Genomic DNA, 19856 nt, shown 5'->3' on the forward strand with positions numbered 1-19856 from the left:
ATTCAGATTCGCGTCGAGAAGTCCCACATTAGGGGGTAAAAGCGTTCCCTAACAAAGGCGACTCCGTAGCCAAGGAACTCGAACCCGAGACCTCTTTGTTAAAGATGAAGGAGTACTTACCATTCCACCACAACCCTTGTTATCTGAGATAGGGTAGGTAAAGACTAAAAATATGAATTTTGATGGACTTGGACTTAGGGTTGTAACAGTTCGATTAAAATTTGAGTGTTGGATTTGTGAAAATGATATTAAAGACTTAAGTTAATAAAAATTTAAAAAAATATTTATATTTTATTTATAAATAATTATAAAATTTATATATCTAATTCTTGGTTCAGTTTGATTATTTTTGTGGTTTATTTTGCATAAAATCAAAACTAAACTAAATAGTATGATTTTCAAAATTTAAAACCAAACCTAACCAAACCAAATATCATTTTTTTAATCTATTTGTTTTTTTAACCTTATAAACAACCCTACCTCCCATTAAATAATGTATAATTTGTAATATATGAGACACGTAAAAAAATTGCATGTGATAGCAATGAAAATCGAGAATTTTTGTATGCAATTATTAAATTTCTGTGAAATGTCCTTAAATAAATAAAAAAAAAGGTCATTAATTTCAACCCAAAACCCATGAATAATTTTTTCTTTAATTGAGAGGGGAGGTGTCTTTTTTTAACACTACACTTGCCCGTCTTCCATCCTTAATCTTCCTCTAATTTGTAAACTTTGAAGAGAAAAAATGGAGAAAATGAACCAGGCATTGGAGAAGATGAAAATGTTGGTGGGAATGGATGTAGAAGATGAAGAAGTAGCTCCTCAACAAGAATCTTCCTTTGCTTTCATGGATGATTTGAATCGCAACTGCACTTTGTCGACCAAACAGGTAACCCTTATTGGGTCATTTCATTTTCTCTTCAATCTCAACTTTTTACTTGTTCTATGATCTTTGTCTTCATTGGCTACATATACTATTTATCTCTTTCTTTGCTTGTATTTTTGAGCTAAATTGCATATAAATTCATTATTGATATGAGTATGCGCAATACATACTTCAAATCGATCCCTTAAAATAACCTAAATAGCAAAAAACGTCCTTATGCATTCCTGTATCTGATATACTAGGAGTTCAGACCATAAATGCATATTCGAACTGTGAAACTATTTTGTGACTAGCTGATACGACCCATATAGATCTGTCTTGGGGAAACCTTTTTGGGGGTCCAGGTAGAAGTTCCTTGGATTTCTATTTCATAGCAAAATGTTTTAAAACACATATTCAACTTCCACATACTTCTTTTCCAAAAAGATTTCATGACAACTTTGATCAAATATTGTCTTAACAGTTCCTTTAATGAGAGATAATTTTTTTCTTGGGATTGATAACTTGACATAAGTAAACCAACTTTTTGTTGACCAGTTTCTGTTTCAGAGTAGATGTACTCTAAAGGGGTTTGTACAAGTCACTCAATGCTATTAGGTTAAAAGAACTATTGTAAGTACTTTGTGTATGATGTCTTGAATTTTGAGCTAGAACTAGCGAAATTTAGAAGAATGGAAGAAATTCTAGAAACTCCAGCAATGGTAAAATCCTGGAATTGTGCTTTTAACTCACATGACCTATCCTGTTTGGTGAAACACTACATGGTAAAGAAATATCCTTCTGGCTACTGGAATGTTACTCAAATAACATAATGGGATGGTCACTGAAAATGAGTTAGTAGAGTTTTTCTATTAGACATTCCTGCTTAGCATATTGGAAAATGGAATATACTTGTTAACTAAGCAGTCTAAAAATGCTGTAGTTAGTACACCAATATTACTGAAAATATCTCTATCTAGGGATATGAGGAGCAGGTGTTTCTGTGACTCTGTTTTAGACGACTTGATAAATAAAGCAGTTGTATTGGGGGGAACAATAACTTTTAAGTTAAGAACTCAGGAGATCGTAATCCAAATGTGGACTCATTTGTTCCCCATTTACGGTTCAAGTTTGTATGGATCCTTGAGAGAACAAAGGAGAATAAATTCGACCAATGTAGAAAGTTATATAGATGAATCTTCACAATCCTATCCCATCACCTTGAAGCTTTGTATGCTTCCCTTTCAACCTCCTTACAAGGTTCAACAATGCAAACTTTCCTGTAGGTAATTGAATAACAAACTGTTTAATGTTGAGCTCAAGAGGTTCAAGGTATCAAGAAATGATATGGTACTGCTGAATCCTGGTTTAATACTTTTATATTTATGGATGCCGATATACTTCCTTTGTCCAATTAACGTGTCATACTTTTTCATTATAGTCTGTCCAAAAGGAGTGTCATACTTCCCTATTTAGGACCAATTTAACATTTAACTTCTTTTATTTTACCCTTTTTTTAATTTATAGCCATATCCTTCTCAATTTTTTTTTATAGCCATGTAAATATCTAAAGCATTTTTTAGACTACAAGTTTCAAAAGTCAGTCTTTCTTAAACTTTGTGCCCAGTGGGATTTCACTGGGTAGTCGTTGTTGTGTATAGTTGGCATTGAAGAAAATATGCAGTGGATGTAGTTAGTAATTTCCAGTATGAGGAGGCAGGGGGTGATAGAGAGGGAGAGAGCTTTGAGTTTTTTTTTTTGTTGGATAAAGTAAGATTTCATTACAAACAATATCAAGATGATACTCAATCCTCCCCAGACCCCACTTGTGGGATTACACTACACTGGCTATGTTGTCGAATCAAGATTGTGAAAGTACTGAGAAAATGCAGGCTAGATTACATTAGAATCCTAAGCAATCTAGCATGTCCACCTTGTTATTTAAATTCATAACAACATTTCCATCTTTCCAATAGTACAGGTGGTGCAAACAACTATATTTCACAGTCTGCAACTGCTCCTTTTTGCCTTCAAAACACTTCTTATTTCATTTTTTTTTCATATAGTCCACGCTATGCTAAGATGAATAACTCTCCAGATCTTCTATAAGGATGCATCTGGACATGCAGTTTCCCAGCACTCTAACACATTCCTGAACGCCGTAGGACTTGTTTAATGAATGAAAAAGTTAGCTATGAACACAGTCCACATCTGCCAAGTAAATTTACAATGCACTAAAATGTGGTTCACAGATACACAAGTAGCCTTAGTTGCTCGGACTCGGGTGCGGGTGTCCGGTATGAGTGTGGATCTACAGGTCGCATCCTTCATGATCTACTTTTAACATTCGGGGATATGGATTCATGTAATGGATACGGGTGTGGGGATTTGCCTAAAAATAATTAAAATATCTAAAACTAGAGTTATAAAACCTAAATTATGAGATATTATGTGGAGAACTTGAGGAGAATCTTGGAAGAAGATTACAGGAAAAGGAGTGACATAGAAATTTCTATATAAAAGGTATTCCATTTTCTTCAATTTCATGTTAGTGTTTGTAGTGATAACAGAATTCATTAAAACTGCCCAGACTTTCCACATCAATTTTGGTCAAAGTACCCAAAATCGGTTGACCAAATTGGACACGGATCCTACACCCACACCCACACCCACGTCGTGTCGACAGGGGTGCGGCACCAAAAGTGAAGAGTCCGAGCAACTTAGCAAGTAGCATCTGCTGCACAGTATCCAACCCTTTTTATTCAAATTTTCGTGTGTTAGACATGCTTCATGAGAAACTAGCCAACCAAAGAAGGCAGCTTTTGTTGGGACTGTAGTCTTCCAGATCATCCTCTAGGGCGACTTTTGTACTTGCACTGGTTGAATAACAGTTAGTATTTTATAGAATGGGCTGACAGTAAAAGAACCTTTTTTACTCACTTCCCAGACTAGGCTATCGTTTCTATTTGGAATTAACCCTACTGATTGCATCTTTTGGATAAATGAATCAACTACTTGCAGTTCCTGTCAAAGAGATTCTTTCTGTACTGGAAATTCCATCATGAATCAATAAATATATCAGCTAAGAGGACTTCCGGATTATAGGTCAATCTGTACAATTTGGGAAATTGATTTTCAGCAAACCTTAACCATCTAACTATCTTCCCAAAGTCTGATCTTTTTCCCGTTGGCTACCCTCAAACAACATACTTGTTGAATCCTTCCAGAGATTGCAAATCTGTCTCTAAACAGCTACTCCATATGGAGTCTTCACTGCTTTAGGTGCCCAAAAGCCCTATCTTCCATAAATCACCTCTACCACTGCTTTCCAGGAACCTTTTTCCCATCAATTAACCTCCATAGCCATAAACATTGCAAGTTTTGATAGTGAGCTCTAAGATTTCTAACTCTCAGATCCCCTTCCTTGTGATTTGTTGCAATACTCCATTTTACTAAATGAAACTTCCTTCTTTCTGCATTACCTTACCATTGGAATCGCCTTCTGATCTTATCAATATTCTTCTCCACACTAGCTGGCATGGGGATTAGAGACATTAGATAGGTTGCAATGCCATCAAGAACACTATTTACTTATGTCAATATACCCCAAATGATAGGTATTGTTGTTTCCAAAGAGCCCACTTTTTCCATTTTACCTACTGTATTTGATACAACATGGGTTTTGATTATTTAACCAATTTTTGCATTAAGCATTGATGTGATGTATTCAGATTTTGGATGAAAACCAAAAAGTGAAAAACAGTCCAAAAATAAATGAAAATACTATAACTTAGTAATTAGAGGTAGGTAAATTAGTATGTCAATCAGAAATATTCATGTGAAATCTTAATATCAAATTGTCTGATATGATGAGCTCCTAAGTTGCTCGGACTCGGGTGCGTGTGTCCGATACGGCTGCAGATCTAGAGGACGGATCCTTCATGATCTAATTTTTAAGATTCGGAGATATGGATTCATGTATGGATACGGGTGCGGAGATTCGCCTAAAAATAATTAAAATATCTAAAAATAGAGTTGTAAAACCTAAATTATGAGATATTATGTGGAGAACTTGAGGAAAATCTTGGAAGGAGATTAAAGGAAAAGTAGTGACATAGAAATTTCTATATAAAAGATATTTTATTTTCTTCAATTTCAGCTTAGCTTTTGTATTCATTACAGTAATCATTATAACTGTCTAGACTTTTCCCATCGATTTTGGTCAAAGTACCCAAAATTGGTTGATCAAATCAGGCACGGATCCCACACCCATGTCGTGTCGACACGGTTGCGGCACCAAAAGTGAAGAGTCTGAGAAACTTAGATGAGCTCCAATATAAAGTTGATAGGATAGGGCTAAGTCAATAATCTTTACATATATTAGGATGAGCCTTGTTGAGTGAACATAAATGTATGTTATAGGGATGAGCCTTTTTGAGAGAACATAAATGTATGTTATAGTGTCAGTCACATGTGTAAATCCCCAAAGAAACATGTTTGCTTTAAGCTTTAACAGTTGGCCATCTTTGGACAATTTGGGAACCAAGTACCGGTGGTAGTAAAAAATGAAAATAAGGTATAAGACATCTTCATATCTTCCTCACATGTCATGTTGGACATTGCATTGAAGCACGTTGCAGCATTTTAAATCACAGCATTGTTTTATGATGATGTTTTACTGCTCTTTAAGTACTTTGAAGGACCTAACCATTTAATACTCATTAGACATAGCTATATATAGAAAAAATGAAGAATCCTTGTAAGATAGGCACCAAAGACGAGAGGATTCAGGACAATCTAATGGCCTTGGAAGATGATATGGAAAATTAGTGTACCTCACAAAGTGGCTTGTTTCACCTGGTTGGTAGCTAAGGAAGCAGTACTATCTCAGGACAATCTAATGAAAAGGGGGAAGGCTGTTATGCTCCAGGTGCTTTTTTAGTGAGATAGAAACAGAGACAACAAACCATCTCTTCCTCCATTGCAGAGTGACTGTGGCAGGTCTTTTGAATTTGAGGGGAATCAGCTGGTCCATGCCCATGCCAAGACACACCTCAGATTTTCTAGCATGCTGGAATAGAGAAGGGAATACATCAGATCACAATGAGAGATGGAAGATTGTCCCCGCTTGCATCTGGTGGACAATTTGGAAGGAAAGGAACCAGAGATGCTTCGGAAAGAAGAGCATCCCTTTCCAGAGTTTGAAGTTGAACTGCCTTATAAACCTTTATATTTGGTGTAAGTGTGTAACCATGTCCTCCCCAAAGAGGTGGAGGCTATTACTCACTTTTTAGATAGTTTAGGAGGGATATAGATGATAGAGCTTTTGGTTTTGCTTACTGCATACTCCTGATGTAATTACTACTGAAATACACCATTGTTGCTGTCTATTAAATGTTAACATAGAGAGGATTCACAAAGGCTGGATAAAGGGCCTGGAAATTCTCAATCCCTAATGAACGGACTTGTTAATTAACTTAATTTTATGCAGACACGTGGATTTAGTGTGTATTGACTTGTGAACGGGATTTTCTCATTATTCAGTTTTCTTTATCGGGTTTCCATATTTCCTCTCTCCTTTTAGTAAGCCACCTATATGATCAGTAATGGGCTAAAAAGAATCTACTTTGTAATGAGTACAACATGAAAAATGTTCAAGAAAATATAACACGTGCTTTTAGTGAGGTTTAACCAAGAAGAACTAACTATGGTGATCAGTGGAAATGCCCACTGTCCGTTGGTCTGTTAAATCTGCTTTATTCATCTTAGAATGTGAGGCTTCAGTACACCTACACTGAATTTTCTTGCATAAATTGAATTGGGAAACTAACTGCACTATGATATATGTAACCAGTGACCATCTATGCTCAACTTTTTTCTTTTCAACAGAGGCTTTATGGTTTTGCTATATGCTTAACAACTGGTATCGCCTGTACTCTCTTGGTGAGTTTCACTTCTCTAATTCCTTTCCTGCTTTCATTTCCGTGTCTAGTTTTTTTAGGATCTTGGAATGCATTACATGGAGTCAGCGATGCGTAACCTATTGGTTCAACTTTTTCCAGTCAAAAAGAATTTATTGCTTTATTGGTGACTGTTGAATGGGCTTTTGTCGTGTTGTAACTTATCTTTATAGATGCTTGGCTTTCAGACTTTACATGCTTGTCGCTTTCAGCTCATTAGCTAAAACAGTATTTTTTTGAGTGATTCTGCTACGTTTTGAATTGTGATGCAACTCTAACCTGGTGTTGTTATACCTAATGTGCCTACGGAGGATGCTTCACTTTCTTTATATTCTTCCTTTAAAATTGTCATAGTTTTTAGCGAGAGTGATGATTAGACGGAAAGAGATAGCTAGATTTAAGACTAGAATCTATTGTCGTATACCATTTCTTATGTTGTCTGTGGGAGCAGGATGGATTTAATTCTTGGTAGTATTGATCTAATGAAGATATCTGGATTTGGTGCTTTACAAATGTATTACAGGAGACAGGAGTAAAGGGGCCTAGCCTTTTCTTTTCCAACTTCTTCATAACAATGATGAGGAATTAAGTCCTTGACCAATGTATTTCTTGCTTTGTTGACAAATTATATTTATTTTGAAAAGTTAATATTTTGCAGTCTGAGTTTTTTTGGTCATAATTATTGGAGATATTATGTGCACTACCAATGATTTCTTGTGTACAAATTTGTTCAGAACTAATGGTTAAATTTAACTGGACATTAATCTGAAGGATTTTTTGTTGAATAACATCAGCTTATCAGCAGTCAATTTTTTTTTTTTATAGTTAGCTTATTAGTTCTTTTGTTCTTCAATGAAGTGTTCACTTGCTAACTTATTTTCTTGGTAGTGTAATTTTTTTTCTATAGTATAATCTTTTTCAGTTTTTCAGTATCAGTTTTTATAGAATAATCGCACGGTTGACATAAGATCTCATGCATATGTAATTGTTTTCTTTATGACAGTCAATGCTGGTTTTCTTCAATCCAATCAAGTTTGGAATAACATTTTCTTTTGGGAATTTGCTTGCTCTTGGAAGGTCTGTTATAACATTCTCTATTTCCATTTGTTTTGTATGATGCATGTTTTGATTTTTGTTGATAATGACATAAAATTTTATGAAATGAAGGGCGAAAAGTTCATCCTGAGCCAAGATCGAACTTCCCATCAGATTCATAGTTGCATTACTTATAGCTTCCTTGTTTGTAGACTTTGTGGATTCAACACCCATGTACAAGAAGTATATCAAAAAGTAGAAAATGTGAGCCTCTACAAACAACACCCAATGTTCTATACAAATAGGAACCTTGTGGGTGCACCAAAAAGAAATCAGATTTCAACACCCATGTACAAGAAGTTATCAAAAAGTAGAAAATCCATATAGAAAATGTGAGCTTCTACATTCAACACCCAATGTTCTATACAAAACCTTGCGGGTGCACCAAAAAGAAATCAGATAAGAGGCTATTCTTCAAGTATACCAGGTCCTTCTATATCCCATCATTCCCATCAAAAGCTTCCCTATTTTTCTCTTTCCGTACAATCTACATAAGCACTAGTGGAGCAACATCCTACATCTTCTCTCTTGTCTTGTACGGATACAAAGCAATGTTTCTTTAACCGTTCCTGACATCACCCATTCAAGTCTAGATGTCAGGAACGGTTAAGCGAATTAGTGTTGAAATCCCATCAAAGCATTTGTTATTTCCTTCTTTCCAGATGCACCAAAAAATTGCTGCTGGACTCAATCACCAGATCTTCTTGATTGATTTGTCAACTCTCCGAAAATTCCAGCTTGTCAAAGCATCCTTGATAGTGTGTGGTGTGACCCATTGCAGACCAAAAATAGGCAGAAAAGAATTCCAGATATTCTGTTGCAAATGGGCAGTGTAGTAGGAGATGACTGACTCTCTCCGAGTCCTATAGCCACATATAACATCTGTTGACTATGACAATGTTTTTTCATTTGAGATTGTCCTGGGTAAGAGTTACTCCATTTAGGTCCAGGTGAGGCAGGTGACCTTTAGTGAAAACAATCGACATGACTCTACATCATTTTCTTAGAGCGTTGATTCTCCAATAGAGGTTCTTATTCCTTTATCCTTTAAAAATTGGCTGCGTCTTCTTTGTCTTTGTACTAATTTTCTTGTGTGACAAAGATATTCTTTTTTTTTAAGATGGTGGTGTCCGGGCCAATTTGTACGCATCTCGACTATTCTACTAGGTGCTTGCTATCTCCCACCAGCACATGTAGAGGGTAACTCTGCCATCAAAGCTTAGATGGATGAGAAGAAATCACCTAGTGTTATTTTGCTAGGCTTCTTACATAAATGTACCATCAACCAATTCTTTTTTCCAACTAAATGGCCACATGTATATGTAATGTATCGATATTGTATAAATAGTGTATAACCATGCATATATGATGTATAGCTATGTATAAGAGATCATAAGGGGATTGGCGAAGTCAACAAATCCTGATGGTTGCTCCATATACACCTCTTCTGCAAGTTCTCTGTGAAGGAATGCATTTTTTATGTCTAGCTGGAAAAGGGGGCAATGTTTCATTGCTGCCATATAGATGAGAAGATGGACAAAAGCCATCTTGGCAACTGGTGAAAAAGTATCTCCATAGTCAATGCCATAAATTAGAGTGTATCCCTTAGCAGTTGTGTCTCACTTTGAGACAATCAATAGCTCCATCTGAACCTACCTTAACTTTGAATACCCAGTGACAACCAACAAGAGTTTTGCCTTTGAGTAATGGAACAAGCTCCCAAGTACCATTATCATGCAAAGCAGTCATTCCCTCAATCATAACGTGATGCCAACCTGGATGAACCAATGCTTCTGCGACAATCTTGAGAACTTTGACAGTGGATAAGCTAATAATGAAGGCTTGATATGAAGGTGACAAGCGATGATAGTTTAAATAAGTATAAATGGGGGCTTGATTGATAGTAGTTCTAGTACCTGTGTGAAGAGCAATGGGAAGATCATTTGATGAGTGCTTGACCGAAGCAGGAGACATTGTTGGAGTAGGTAATGAGTCACCAAGAGTGCTTTGTTTACCTGTATTAGAGTTAGAAATACTAACTGGATTAGCAAGCTCAAGGAGGTTGAGGTCGTCGGGAATATACCTTAAGAGACAGAGGTGAAGCGGGGGATGGAATAGTTGGAACTGGAAGGACCGTTGATATAGTCTTTTTATTTTCCGTATGAGGAGAAAAATATGGAGAAGACTCGAAAAAAGTAACATATGCAGAGATCAAATACTTATTAGTAGTAGAGGGGTCAAAGCATTTGTATGCTTTTTGTAGGCAAGAATAAACGAGAAAGACACATTTAAAAGGCTTGTGCTGAAAGTTTATCTTTTCCGGGGGTAAGGTTATTAACCAAACATGTGCAACCAAACACACTTAGAGGAAGGGGGAATGAATTTTGGTCCGGATAGAAGATTGAGTGTGGATTCTTGTACTGCAAAACAAAAGAAGGCATATGATTGCTTCAATAACAGGCAATAACAATGGCATCACCCCAAAAACGTACAGGGACATGATTGTGAATAAGCAATGTCTGAGCTATTTCAATTAGATGTTTGTTCTTACACTCAACAAGTCCATTTTGTTGAGGAGTATGTGCACAAGAAGTCAAGTGCAATATGCTCTGGTGCTCTGGGATGACATAAAAGAAGAGAGAAATGGAGAAATATTCTCGAGCATTATCGTTGATTAACTTGTTAATGGCAATACCAAATTGATTGCAAATTTCAACACAATATTTTTGAAAGATTTAGAAAATAACTCATATTTATTTTTTATTAAAAATAACCATGTGCATAGAGAATAATCATCAATAAAAGTCACAAAATAATGAAAGCCTAAGGAAGAACTGACATAGCTTGGACCCCATATGTCTGAATGAACAATTTCAAATGTAGAGGTGGCCTTATTATTGACGCGCTTTGGGAAAAAGGCACGAGTGTGCTTCCCAAGCTGACACGACTCACATTCTAACAAAGATAAACTAGATAAATTTGGAACCATTTTCTGCATTTTCGAGAGACTCAGATGACTTTTTTTTTTTTTTTTTTGAGAAAGTTAACATTTTATAGACAACAATACACCAATGGTGTATTTCAGTAGTAATTACAACAGGAGTATACAGTAAGAAAAACCAAAAGATCTATCATTTATACCCCTCCTAAACTATCTAAAAAGTCAGTAATAGCCTCCATCACTTTGGGGAGGACATGATTACACCAAAAATAAAGGGTTATAAGACAATTCAACTTCAAACTCTGGAAAGGGATGCTCTTATTTTCGAAGCATCTCTGGTTCCTTTCCTTCCAAATTGTCCACCAGATGCAAGCAGGGACAATCTTCCATCTCTCCTTGTGACCTGATGTATTCCCTTCTCTATTCCAGCATGCTAGAAAATCTGAGGTGTGTCTTGGCATGGACCAGCTGATTCCCCTCAAATTCAAAAAGACCTGCCACAGTCACTCTGCAATGGAGGAAGAGATGGTTTGTTGTCTCTGTTTCTATTTCACAAAAAAAGCACCTGGAGCATAACTGTCTTCCCCTTTTCATTAGATTGTCCTGAGTTAGTACTGCTTCCCTAGCTACCAACCAGGTGAAACAAGCCACCTTGTGAGGTACATTAATTTTCCATATCATCCTAATTTGTCTATTTCCCAGTCATTCAACCTTCTCCTAAAAGATAGGTTGCATCCTTGGTTGTCTTTGACTTCTGCTACTGTTGCTTCCTTCTGTTGGTTCAGATTATAAATCTCAGGATGCAACTGTTTCAGAGAGTGTTGTCCAACCCACACATCATTCCAGAAGAATGTCTTCCTTCCATTTCCTATATCAATTTTTGAATTTCTCCATATTTTAGGCCACAAATTTCTGATTGTTCTCCATAAACCAACCCCATAAGGGCTTCTAACTTCCTTTGTAGTCCAAGAGTCCTCCATTGCATATCTGGAGATTATAACATCTTTCCACAGACCTTGTTCTACAGAAGCAAACCTCCACAACCACTTCAAAAGGAGACTCTGGTTTTGGACTTTGAGATTCTTTATGCCCATTCCCCCTTCTTTTTTGTTGTTTATCACCACTTCCCATTTCACCAAGTGATATTTATTTCCCCCCTCTCCGTTTCCTTGCCATAAGAAGTTTCTGCTGATGGATTCTAACTTCTTTAAAACACTCCCTGGCATAGGGAATAAAGACATCATGTAGGTTGGCATAGCATCAAGCACACTATTAATTAGTGTCAATCTTCCACCTAAGGATAGGTATTGACTTCTCCAATTTACCAGCTTTTTTTCACACTTCTCCACCATTGCACTCCATATGTTCTTTGATTTACTGTTTGCACCTAGAGGCATCCCTAGGTAAGTGGTAGGCATTTCTCCCACTTTACGTCCTAAGATGCCAGCCAATCTGTTGATTTCTGGGACTTCATTCACTGGGTAAACAAAACTTTTACTCCAGTTTATATGAAGTCCAGAAACAGCTTCAAACAATATAAATATGATTCTTAGATGCTTTAGTTGATCTTCCTCTGTACCACAAAACACTAGGGTGTCATCTGCGTACTGCGTACTGCAAATGGGAGATAGATAAACCCCTTGGGTCACTATCATTCGTCCAGAAACCTCTGATCATGTTGTTTGATTGTGCTGTTTTCAACATGTCACTTAGTCCTCCCATAGCTAAGATAACAAGGAAGGGGGAGAGGGGATCCCCTTGCCTTAATCCTCTTTCAGAGGGAAAGAAACCAGATGGGGAACCATTTATTAGAACTGAGAATTTGACTGTTCTCACACAATACTTAAACCAATTTATCCACCTATTTCCAAAGCCTATCCTCTCTAGTGTGTACCACATAAAGTCCCAGTTGAGGTGATCATAGGCCTTTTCTATGTCCAACTTACATAGAATCCCAGGAATTTTTAGTTATTTTCCTCACATCTACACATTCATTGGCTATAAGTATGGCATCCATGATTTGCCTGCCCTTAATGAATGCCAATTGATGTGTATCCACCAGCTTAGACATCACTTTCTTGAGTCTTTCTGTTAGGACCTCGGATATGATCTTGTAGACACTGCCAATCAGGCTGATGGGCCTGAAGTCCTTCAATTCTGTTGCCCCCATATTTTTTGGGATCAAGGCTATAAATGTAGCATTGAAACTCTTTTCAAAATAGCCTTGACTATGAAAGTTCTGAATGGCTGCTATCACCTCTACCTTCACCACATCCCAACAATGTATGAAAAAAGCCATGGTAAAACCATCTGGACCAGGAGCCTTATCTCCTGCACAATCAAAAACACATTCTTTAATTTCTTGTTCTCCAAATTGACTTTGAAGAAGGAGGTTGTCTTCTTCATTGAGCACAACTTGTTCTCTGGGGCAGAATTGGGGTCTCCAGTGTGAATATCTTACTTCCTGGGGCTAACTCTATTCCTGACATTTTCCAATACAATACTAATGATTTATCTATATTTCTATCGTTTATTGCTACTGAATAATTAGCACTTATTATAAATTTAAATTTTTGGTATATTAGATTTCCTTTAGGATGGCATGCTGATCATAATTCTAGTATATAATAACTAATATAAATTTATTCTATCATGTCTATGATATTCAGGAATTAATAGATTTAGCTATGCATAATTATGAATATATGTACCTGTGTAGTATCTGCAATGTTTTGATCCATGGCTTAACTTGAAATTTAGTTTTTTATTGAGAGAATATTTTTGTTACAAAGAGGCTTTGCTTTCCGTGTAGAAAGTCTTGCCTATCTATGCCATAATGGCTATCTATTTATACAAATATAAGTAACCCTACTATGGTTACTTTAATCTATACTATAGTTACTTTACATCTTTACATTATTCTCTTTTGTACATATTACTCACTAATATATTACTAATCTAACACGTTGCTACTACTACTTTACCTAAAGTCTTCCACTATCTAAAGTCTTCCACTATCTTTACTTTACATAAAGTCTTTCCATTATCTTTTCTATTCCACTTAGCTTATTCCACTTAGCTTGTCCGTAGCTTTTTTCTTTTATTTTGTCGGCCTCTTCACTCTAGGTTGACAGCTGGAATTACATTATCTTCACCTTGGCATTTAGAACATTGGTGATCCGGATATTTGTGTCCAATAGTTTTACAATATCTTGTCATTATTTCTGATGAGATAAAGTTCATTCTCTCTATAAAGGTTTGGTAGAAACCTGTGATCTCCTCCCTAATTGTTGTTGAGTCTGTGGCATAGTTCCATTAATCAGAAGACTGTCAATGTTGTTGTATCTCTTGCGACTGTTTACTGTTCTGTGGAAAAACTTTGTGTTTTTGTCACCCTCTTTCAACCATATAGCCCTGGATCTTTGCCTCCATGCTACTTCTTCTCTTTTTGCCACTTCCTCAAACTATACTGACAGGACAGCCCGCAGATATGATTCATTTTCAGACAAGCACCTTTGTTCCTGTATCATATCTAACTCATAAAGCTGATTTAAGATGTTCTGTTTCTGTAAACCTAGATTACCTTGTACTTAGTTGATTATGGAGCAATTCAGAGGAAGTAGCAGAAGTGAAAGCAACATGTGATTGTGGGATGGATAGCAAGTACAATCCCTGTGACTCATGTCCTTTTCCAATTATCTGTCCTGTACTTCGGTCCTGCATAAGAACAGAATCACCAAGGTTGATTACAACACATTTCCGGTTTTTGGTTAATTTGCTGATGGAAAGAAGATTATATGGACATGCAGGTGCAAAAAAGGCTGATTTTAAAGGTATGGAAGGCAGAGGGTGAGCTATACCTATCCCTTCTAGAATAATCTTTGATCCATCAGTCAAAGTAACAGTAGAGTGGATAAGGGGTAATAAGAGTAGAGAGATAATTTTTGTTCCCAGAAATATGGTCAGAAGCACCAACAAGAATACATTGTTCCTGAGATGAAGACTATGCGACATAAGCAAAGGAGTTACTGGGTTGCATTGTGCAAGCAACTGATGAAGTTGATGACTGTTGCCTTCATGCTTGGTACTGAAGGTAGTCATTATAGTTTGCTCCAGTTAATGTGATAGATTGAGATGATCCATCCCTAACATCAGGTGTGGGCAAAATATCGTCTCCATTATAAGCCACATTTGTTGCATATCAAAGGGCGGTCATTATTGCGTGGAGGCATTATTTATCACCAAAAAGATATAGAAACCAGCAGTAGCAGAGTAGAACAAAACTGACAGATTTTTTTTGTTTCTTTGATTCTGTTTTGCAGAATCTGTTTTTGGAGAAAAAGAAGGAAATTAGAGAAATGAGGGCTCTGATATGATGACAAATAAAAAGGAGAATAGAATAGAATTTGGGAATTAGTGTCTTGATTATTCTTTCAAGTTAGTGGGATTAATTAGTGTTACAAAGAATGTAAATAAAGGAAGGAAACTAATAAGAATATTACATAATCTCCTAATTGCCTAATTATAGGGATTGATGATATTCTCACATCTACACTGTCTAATAGGATACCATATTTAACACAATTAATTTGGTACCTAATATAGAGCAGCTGATACAAATTCTGGGTATAGTAGGTGACCTGCCTTCAGTATACCTCGGCATGCCTTTGGAAGCAAAATCAAGGTCCATAGAAATCTGGAATGTAGTTCAGGAGAAGTGTAAATATGGGTTTTGGATAAGTGGGTCTCTCAAGAAGTTACCACCCTGTATAGAGTTGGTCTCTGGAGAACCATTAGATCCTACTGGCCTTCTCTGAATAGTAAAACTGATATAAAGGTATTCAATGTAACAAAACACTTCTCTGGACAGACAGGTGGATGAGTTCTACTCGCTAAAGGCTTTTTTCTCAGATATTTTTACCCTGGCCCAACAACAGAGAAAGACAGTGGCTGAGATGTGGAATCATCAGAGTTGGGATTTATGACTCAGAAGACCTTTGAATGATTGAGAGGTTTTTGGATTGATTGAATTATACAAGTTTTTGGAGACAATTCAAGGATGAAGAAATGGAGGGGACTGCTTATGGTGGAAGGGACATGGCAAAGGTGTGTACAAGGTGAGGGATGGGTATAAGATCTTAAACCAGATTGAGCCACAAAATACCAACTGGCCATGAAAGCATATTTGGAAAATCTAAGTATCTCATAAAGTAGCATGTTTTACTTGACTTTTAGCCTATGAGGCTGTTCTTACTCTTGATAATGTTGCGAATAGAGGGATATCTCTTTGCTCAAGATGTTTTTCATGTGGAAGGGATGTTAAGACAATCAGCCACCTGCTTCTAATCCTGTTTAATCTTTTGACCGTCAGTCCATCTTAATGTTTACATCTCTGCAACACTTATCTTGTGAATATGTTAGGCTTTGTCAGCCCAACATTTACCATCATATGTATTTTTTGAAGACTTGTATCCGATGATATTTCGCTGTAACCTTCTTTGTCAGCCCAACATTTACCATAAGACAATAAATTTGGTGTTGTACTTTTTTGTTTCTTGGAATGGAGTATAGCCAAGAAGCATCTCAGTACGTTAATTCCTCTCACCAAATGCAAACCAAAAACGAATTTCGGATGTTGTAGGCAGGAAAACATTTTTCAGAAAATATTTTCCATTTCCCCATGCTTGGTTGATCAAAATATTTTGGGATTTTCTTTTAAAAACACAAGTTCCTTAAAAATGAGGACAACAATTTCTCTAATGGAAGTAGGGATAACAAGTTCCGTAAGTGACATTACAAGTTCATTGTCTTCTAATTTAATTTGGTGTTGGTACTTCTTTGTTTCAAGTATAGCCAAGAAGCATCTCTGTATGTTCCTTCCTCCCACCAAATGTCAAGCCAAAAGCAAATTTAGGGTGTGGTAGGGAGGAAAACATTTTCCATTTCCCCATGTTCAGAACTGTTCTGGAATTTTTTTTTTCTAGCAAAACAAGTTCCTTAAAAATGAGGAAAATGACCTCTTCTCATTCTCTGCCCCATCTCACCCCCATAGTGTTTTGCTAGCTTACATATAATAACTCTTGGGATAACTGTTTTTGCTTACTTTCTGAACACAAGAAAATAAGTATAAAGTTTCTAAGAAATATTTTCTAGGAAACCATTTTTAGTTGTGTACCATACACACTTAGTTTCCATTCCCAACTAGGAGTCTCATATATGTTGAGAAGTCAGATACCCTTTCATTATTCCTTTCCACACACAAAACCCATGAGTTTCTTAACTTTTTAGTGAACCAACCATTTTCCTTTCTTCCATACTTAAGTGCAATCACCTCTCTCAATAAAGCCTCTCCCTCATTCTTAAACATCAAAAATTACTTCCGAAGGAGAGGTCTGTTCAATTTAGAAATGTTTCGGACTCTGACCTTCCTTAAAAGGAGTCACCACGTTCTTTCGTTCATATTTCCTTTCCCACTACTCCATAACATAGGAAACCTCTAATCTTACTTCCCTGATCTTCTGATGAGAGGATAGAATAGGGAACAAGGATATGTAGTACGCAAAGATGCTACAGAGAGTAGACTTGATAATGATAATTTCCTCACTTTTAAGATTTGTTGTGTAATATATAGCATCCAAAACCGGGATTTCTGCCTTTTTTTATACCATTTTGTGTTTCATCTTCACTTGGATTTTTTTTGGGTGGCAGCACAGCATTCCTCATAGGGCCTAAACGACAAGTGACAATGATGCTTGACCCAGTTCGTATATATGCCACTGCCATTTATATAGCAAGCATTATCATTGCTCTGTTTTGTGCTCTATATGTGAGTTACTGTATCAGTAACATTTTTTAGTTTCCTCATTTTGGGTTTCGACAAACTTTGCATTCTGTGTCTCATCTACATTTTGCTTGCATCAGGTGCGGAACAAGCTACTGACACTGCTGTCAATTATATTGGAGTTTGGTGCACTTATCTGGTATGTCAGACTGTAGTCATTCTAGTTCAATCTTGAATAAACATTTTGCGTTAATAATTTTGAGAATTTGAATAAACTAGTATGTTGAGAAGTTGTATATATAATTTTATTGATGAACATGTAACCTTGTGTGTAGCACGCTGGTAATAATCTTTTTTTTTTTTTTTGATGACAAGAGAAACCCGCAGCCGCTACCCTTTGGGTGCGCACAGGGTAAAACTCCCGCTCCTATGCAATAGCTCGCAAACCACATATGAGAGGTAACCTGCACTAGGCAAACCTGGTGCGACGAGCTCGACCCAGAAGGCAAACCCCTTGCTTTCGCTAGCAAGGGGTTTCGAACTTGAGACCTCCAACATGAAAGTACCAAGCCCAAACTATTGGGCCACCCCGAAGGGTGGTAATAATCTCTTATTTAGCAACTTTTGCATTTGGGTCAAACTTAGGGCAGATAGGAGCATTAGCTTAAAAATAAAAAGCTTTGCCCTTATTCTGGATTTGCATCTACTCGACTTTGTTATCTTTCTAAGATTGTCAAATTGTAAATATAATTTCTTTATACTTGAAAGTTGATGCTCTTTTGTTGCATTACAGGTATAGTTTGAGTTACATTCCTTTTGCAAGGTCCATGGTCTCCAAAGTGATGATGGCTTGCTTTGATACAGAATTCTAGGGTTGTATTACCCTGAGGGAAGAATTATACATGCAAATATGTACCGTGTACATTTGGCAAGTTTGCACCACTTGCAACAGCCAGCAGGTGTTTTAATCCATAGAAGGGGGGTTAGGTGAGTGCACCTTTGGTCAAATGAAGGTCTTTTGATTGAAATGTGTTGTTTATTAAACGAGTTAACTTCTGATCCTATGTAACACCTAAATTTTTCATCTTCAAAGTAAATGGATGTAATGACCCGGACTCGTAAGGTCATTTTTGATAATTTTGAATAGTCATTATCTATAATTAATTAATTTGCGGGTAATTTGTTTATTATTAAAAATAATGGACCAAGTCTGAATTATTAAAATAGGTTTGTAGGAATTATTACTTTTAATATATATTAAATTTAGAAAAAAAGAAAGAAAGAGGCGGAAGAAAAACTAACCTAGACGTGCGACAGAAAGCAAAGAAGCAGGAAAATTCGAGTGGTTCAGGTTAGTTCTAATCAAGATTCTTTGTAAAATTGTGTATATATCTTAGGGTGATATTATTGTTAAGGGATATGGTTGGAATTTGTGGTTTTTAAAAGAAAAGAGACAAAATATTGTCAGTACGTTGTTGGGGTTGAACAAAAGGGAAATTTGAATTGAAACTAAGGTGGGTGTAATTGTTATTAATGGAATTATGTACTCATTGTCATGAATGGATAAGTTGTTGGGTTTGTCGTATGCTTTTCATGGTTCTGCCATGAATTTGCGTGACCAGTAGATTTCATAGTTAGTTGTTCCTATTTTAAATATTATATTATAAATTAAATATTTAATATATTGAGATAGGTAATTAACTATTGGGTTATCGAATTATATGAATATCATTAGACTTGTGATATTGGAGAAGTTGAAGCTTAACCCTAGACTTGAAACTTAGAAACTTGATTATGAATTGGGTGAATTGTTGGTTCAAGGCTAAACACATAGTAATGTGGGTGTTGTTAATTTCAAAATCTTATTGTGGTAATTTGTTTGGATAGATTGTATTGATTTGGAGCCCAATGAAAGAGGGAGACTCAAGTCCCAGAGTGATTGTTAGACTATTTGAGGCAAGTGGATTTCTAAACCCTTGTTAAGTGTATGGAATTCGTGTATTTCCTTGTAATATGTGTTTGGGGGTAATGAGACGTGGTGATGGGTTGACTTGTCCACGTTGATTAATTCTAATAATGAAAAAAGGGTAATAAAAGGCAATGTGATTAATTGTTTGTGTGTGATGTGTTGAGAATTATTGGTGACGGGCATTGGTACAAGTACCGATGTTATAAAGGGAAAGTTTATTACTATAGAATGCGGATTGTAAT

General features: G+C 36.3%; 1 protein-coding gene across 3 annotated transcripts in view; it reads left to right on the plus strand.

Annotated features, from left to right (window-relative positions):
- The first annotated feature begins 651 nt into the window (after positions 1–651).
- Positions 652–19856, plus strand: part of LOC102596261 (vesicle transport protein SFT2B) — a 27591-nt gene continuing 8386 nt past the window's right edge. The window contains exons 1-7 of one of the 3 annotated variants that reach the window (XR_001474803.1): positions 652–892; positions 6758–6811; positions 7832–7905; positions 17573–17690; positions 17786–17844; positions 18021–18244; positions 18439–18530. Coding sequence is in view for 1 of the 3 variants with exons in the window: in XM_006357874.2 (XP_006357936.1) it covers positions 749–892; positions 6758–6811; positions 7832–7905; positions 17573–17690; positions 17786–17844; positions 18439–18517 (528 nt within the window). In the remaining 2 variants the exon portion in view is untranslated. Of the gene's footprint in view, positions 893–6757; positions 6812–7831; positions 7906–17572; positions 17691–17785; positions 17845–18020; positions 18245–18438; positions 18792–19856 lie in introns of those variants that run through there. The other 2 variants (XR_001474802.1, XM_006357874.2) reach the window with 2 other exon arrangements.

Source organism: Solanum tuberosum, unplaced genomic scaffold (assembly GCF_000226075.1).
Source record: "Solanum tuberosum cultivar DM 1-3 516 R44 unplaced genomic scaffold, SolTub_3.0 scf00261, whole genome shotgun sequence".
Lineage (NCBI taxonomy): Eukaryota > Viridiplantae > Streptophyta > Magnoliopsida > Solanales > Solanaceae > Solanum > Solanum tuberosum.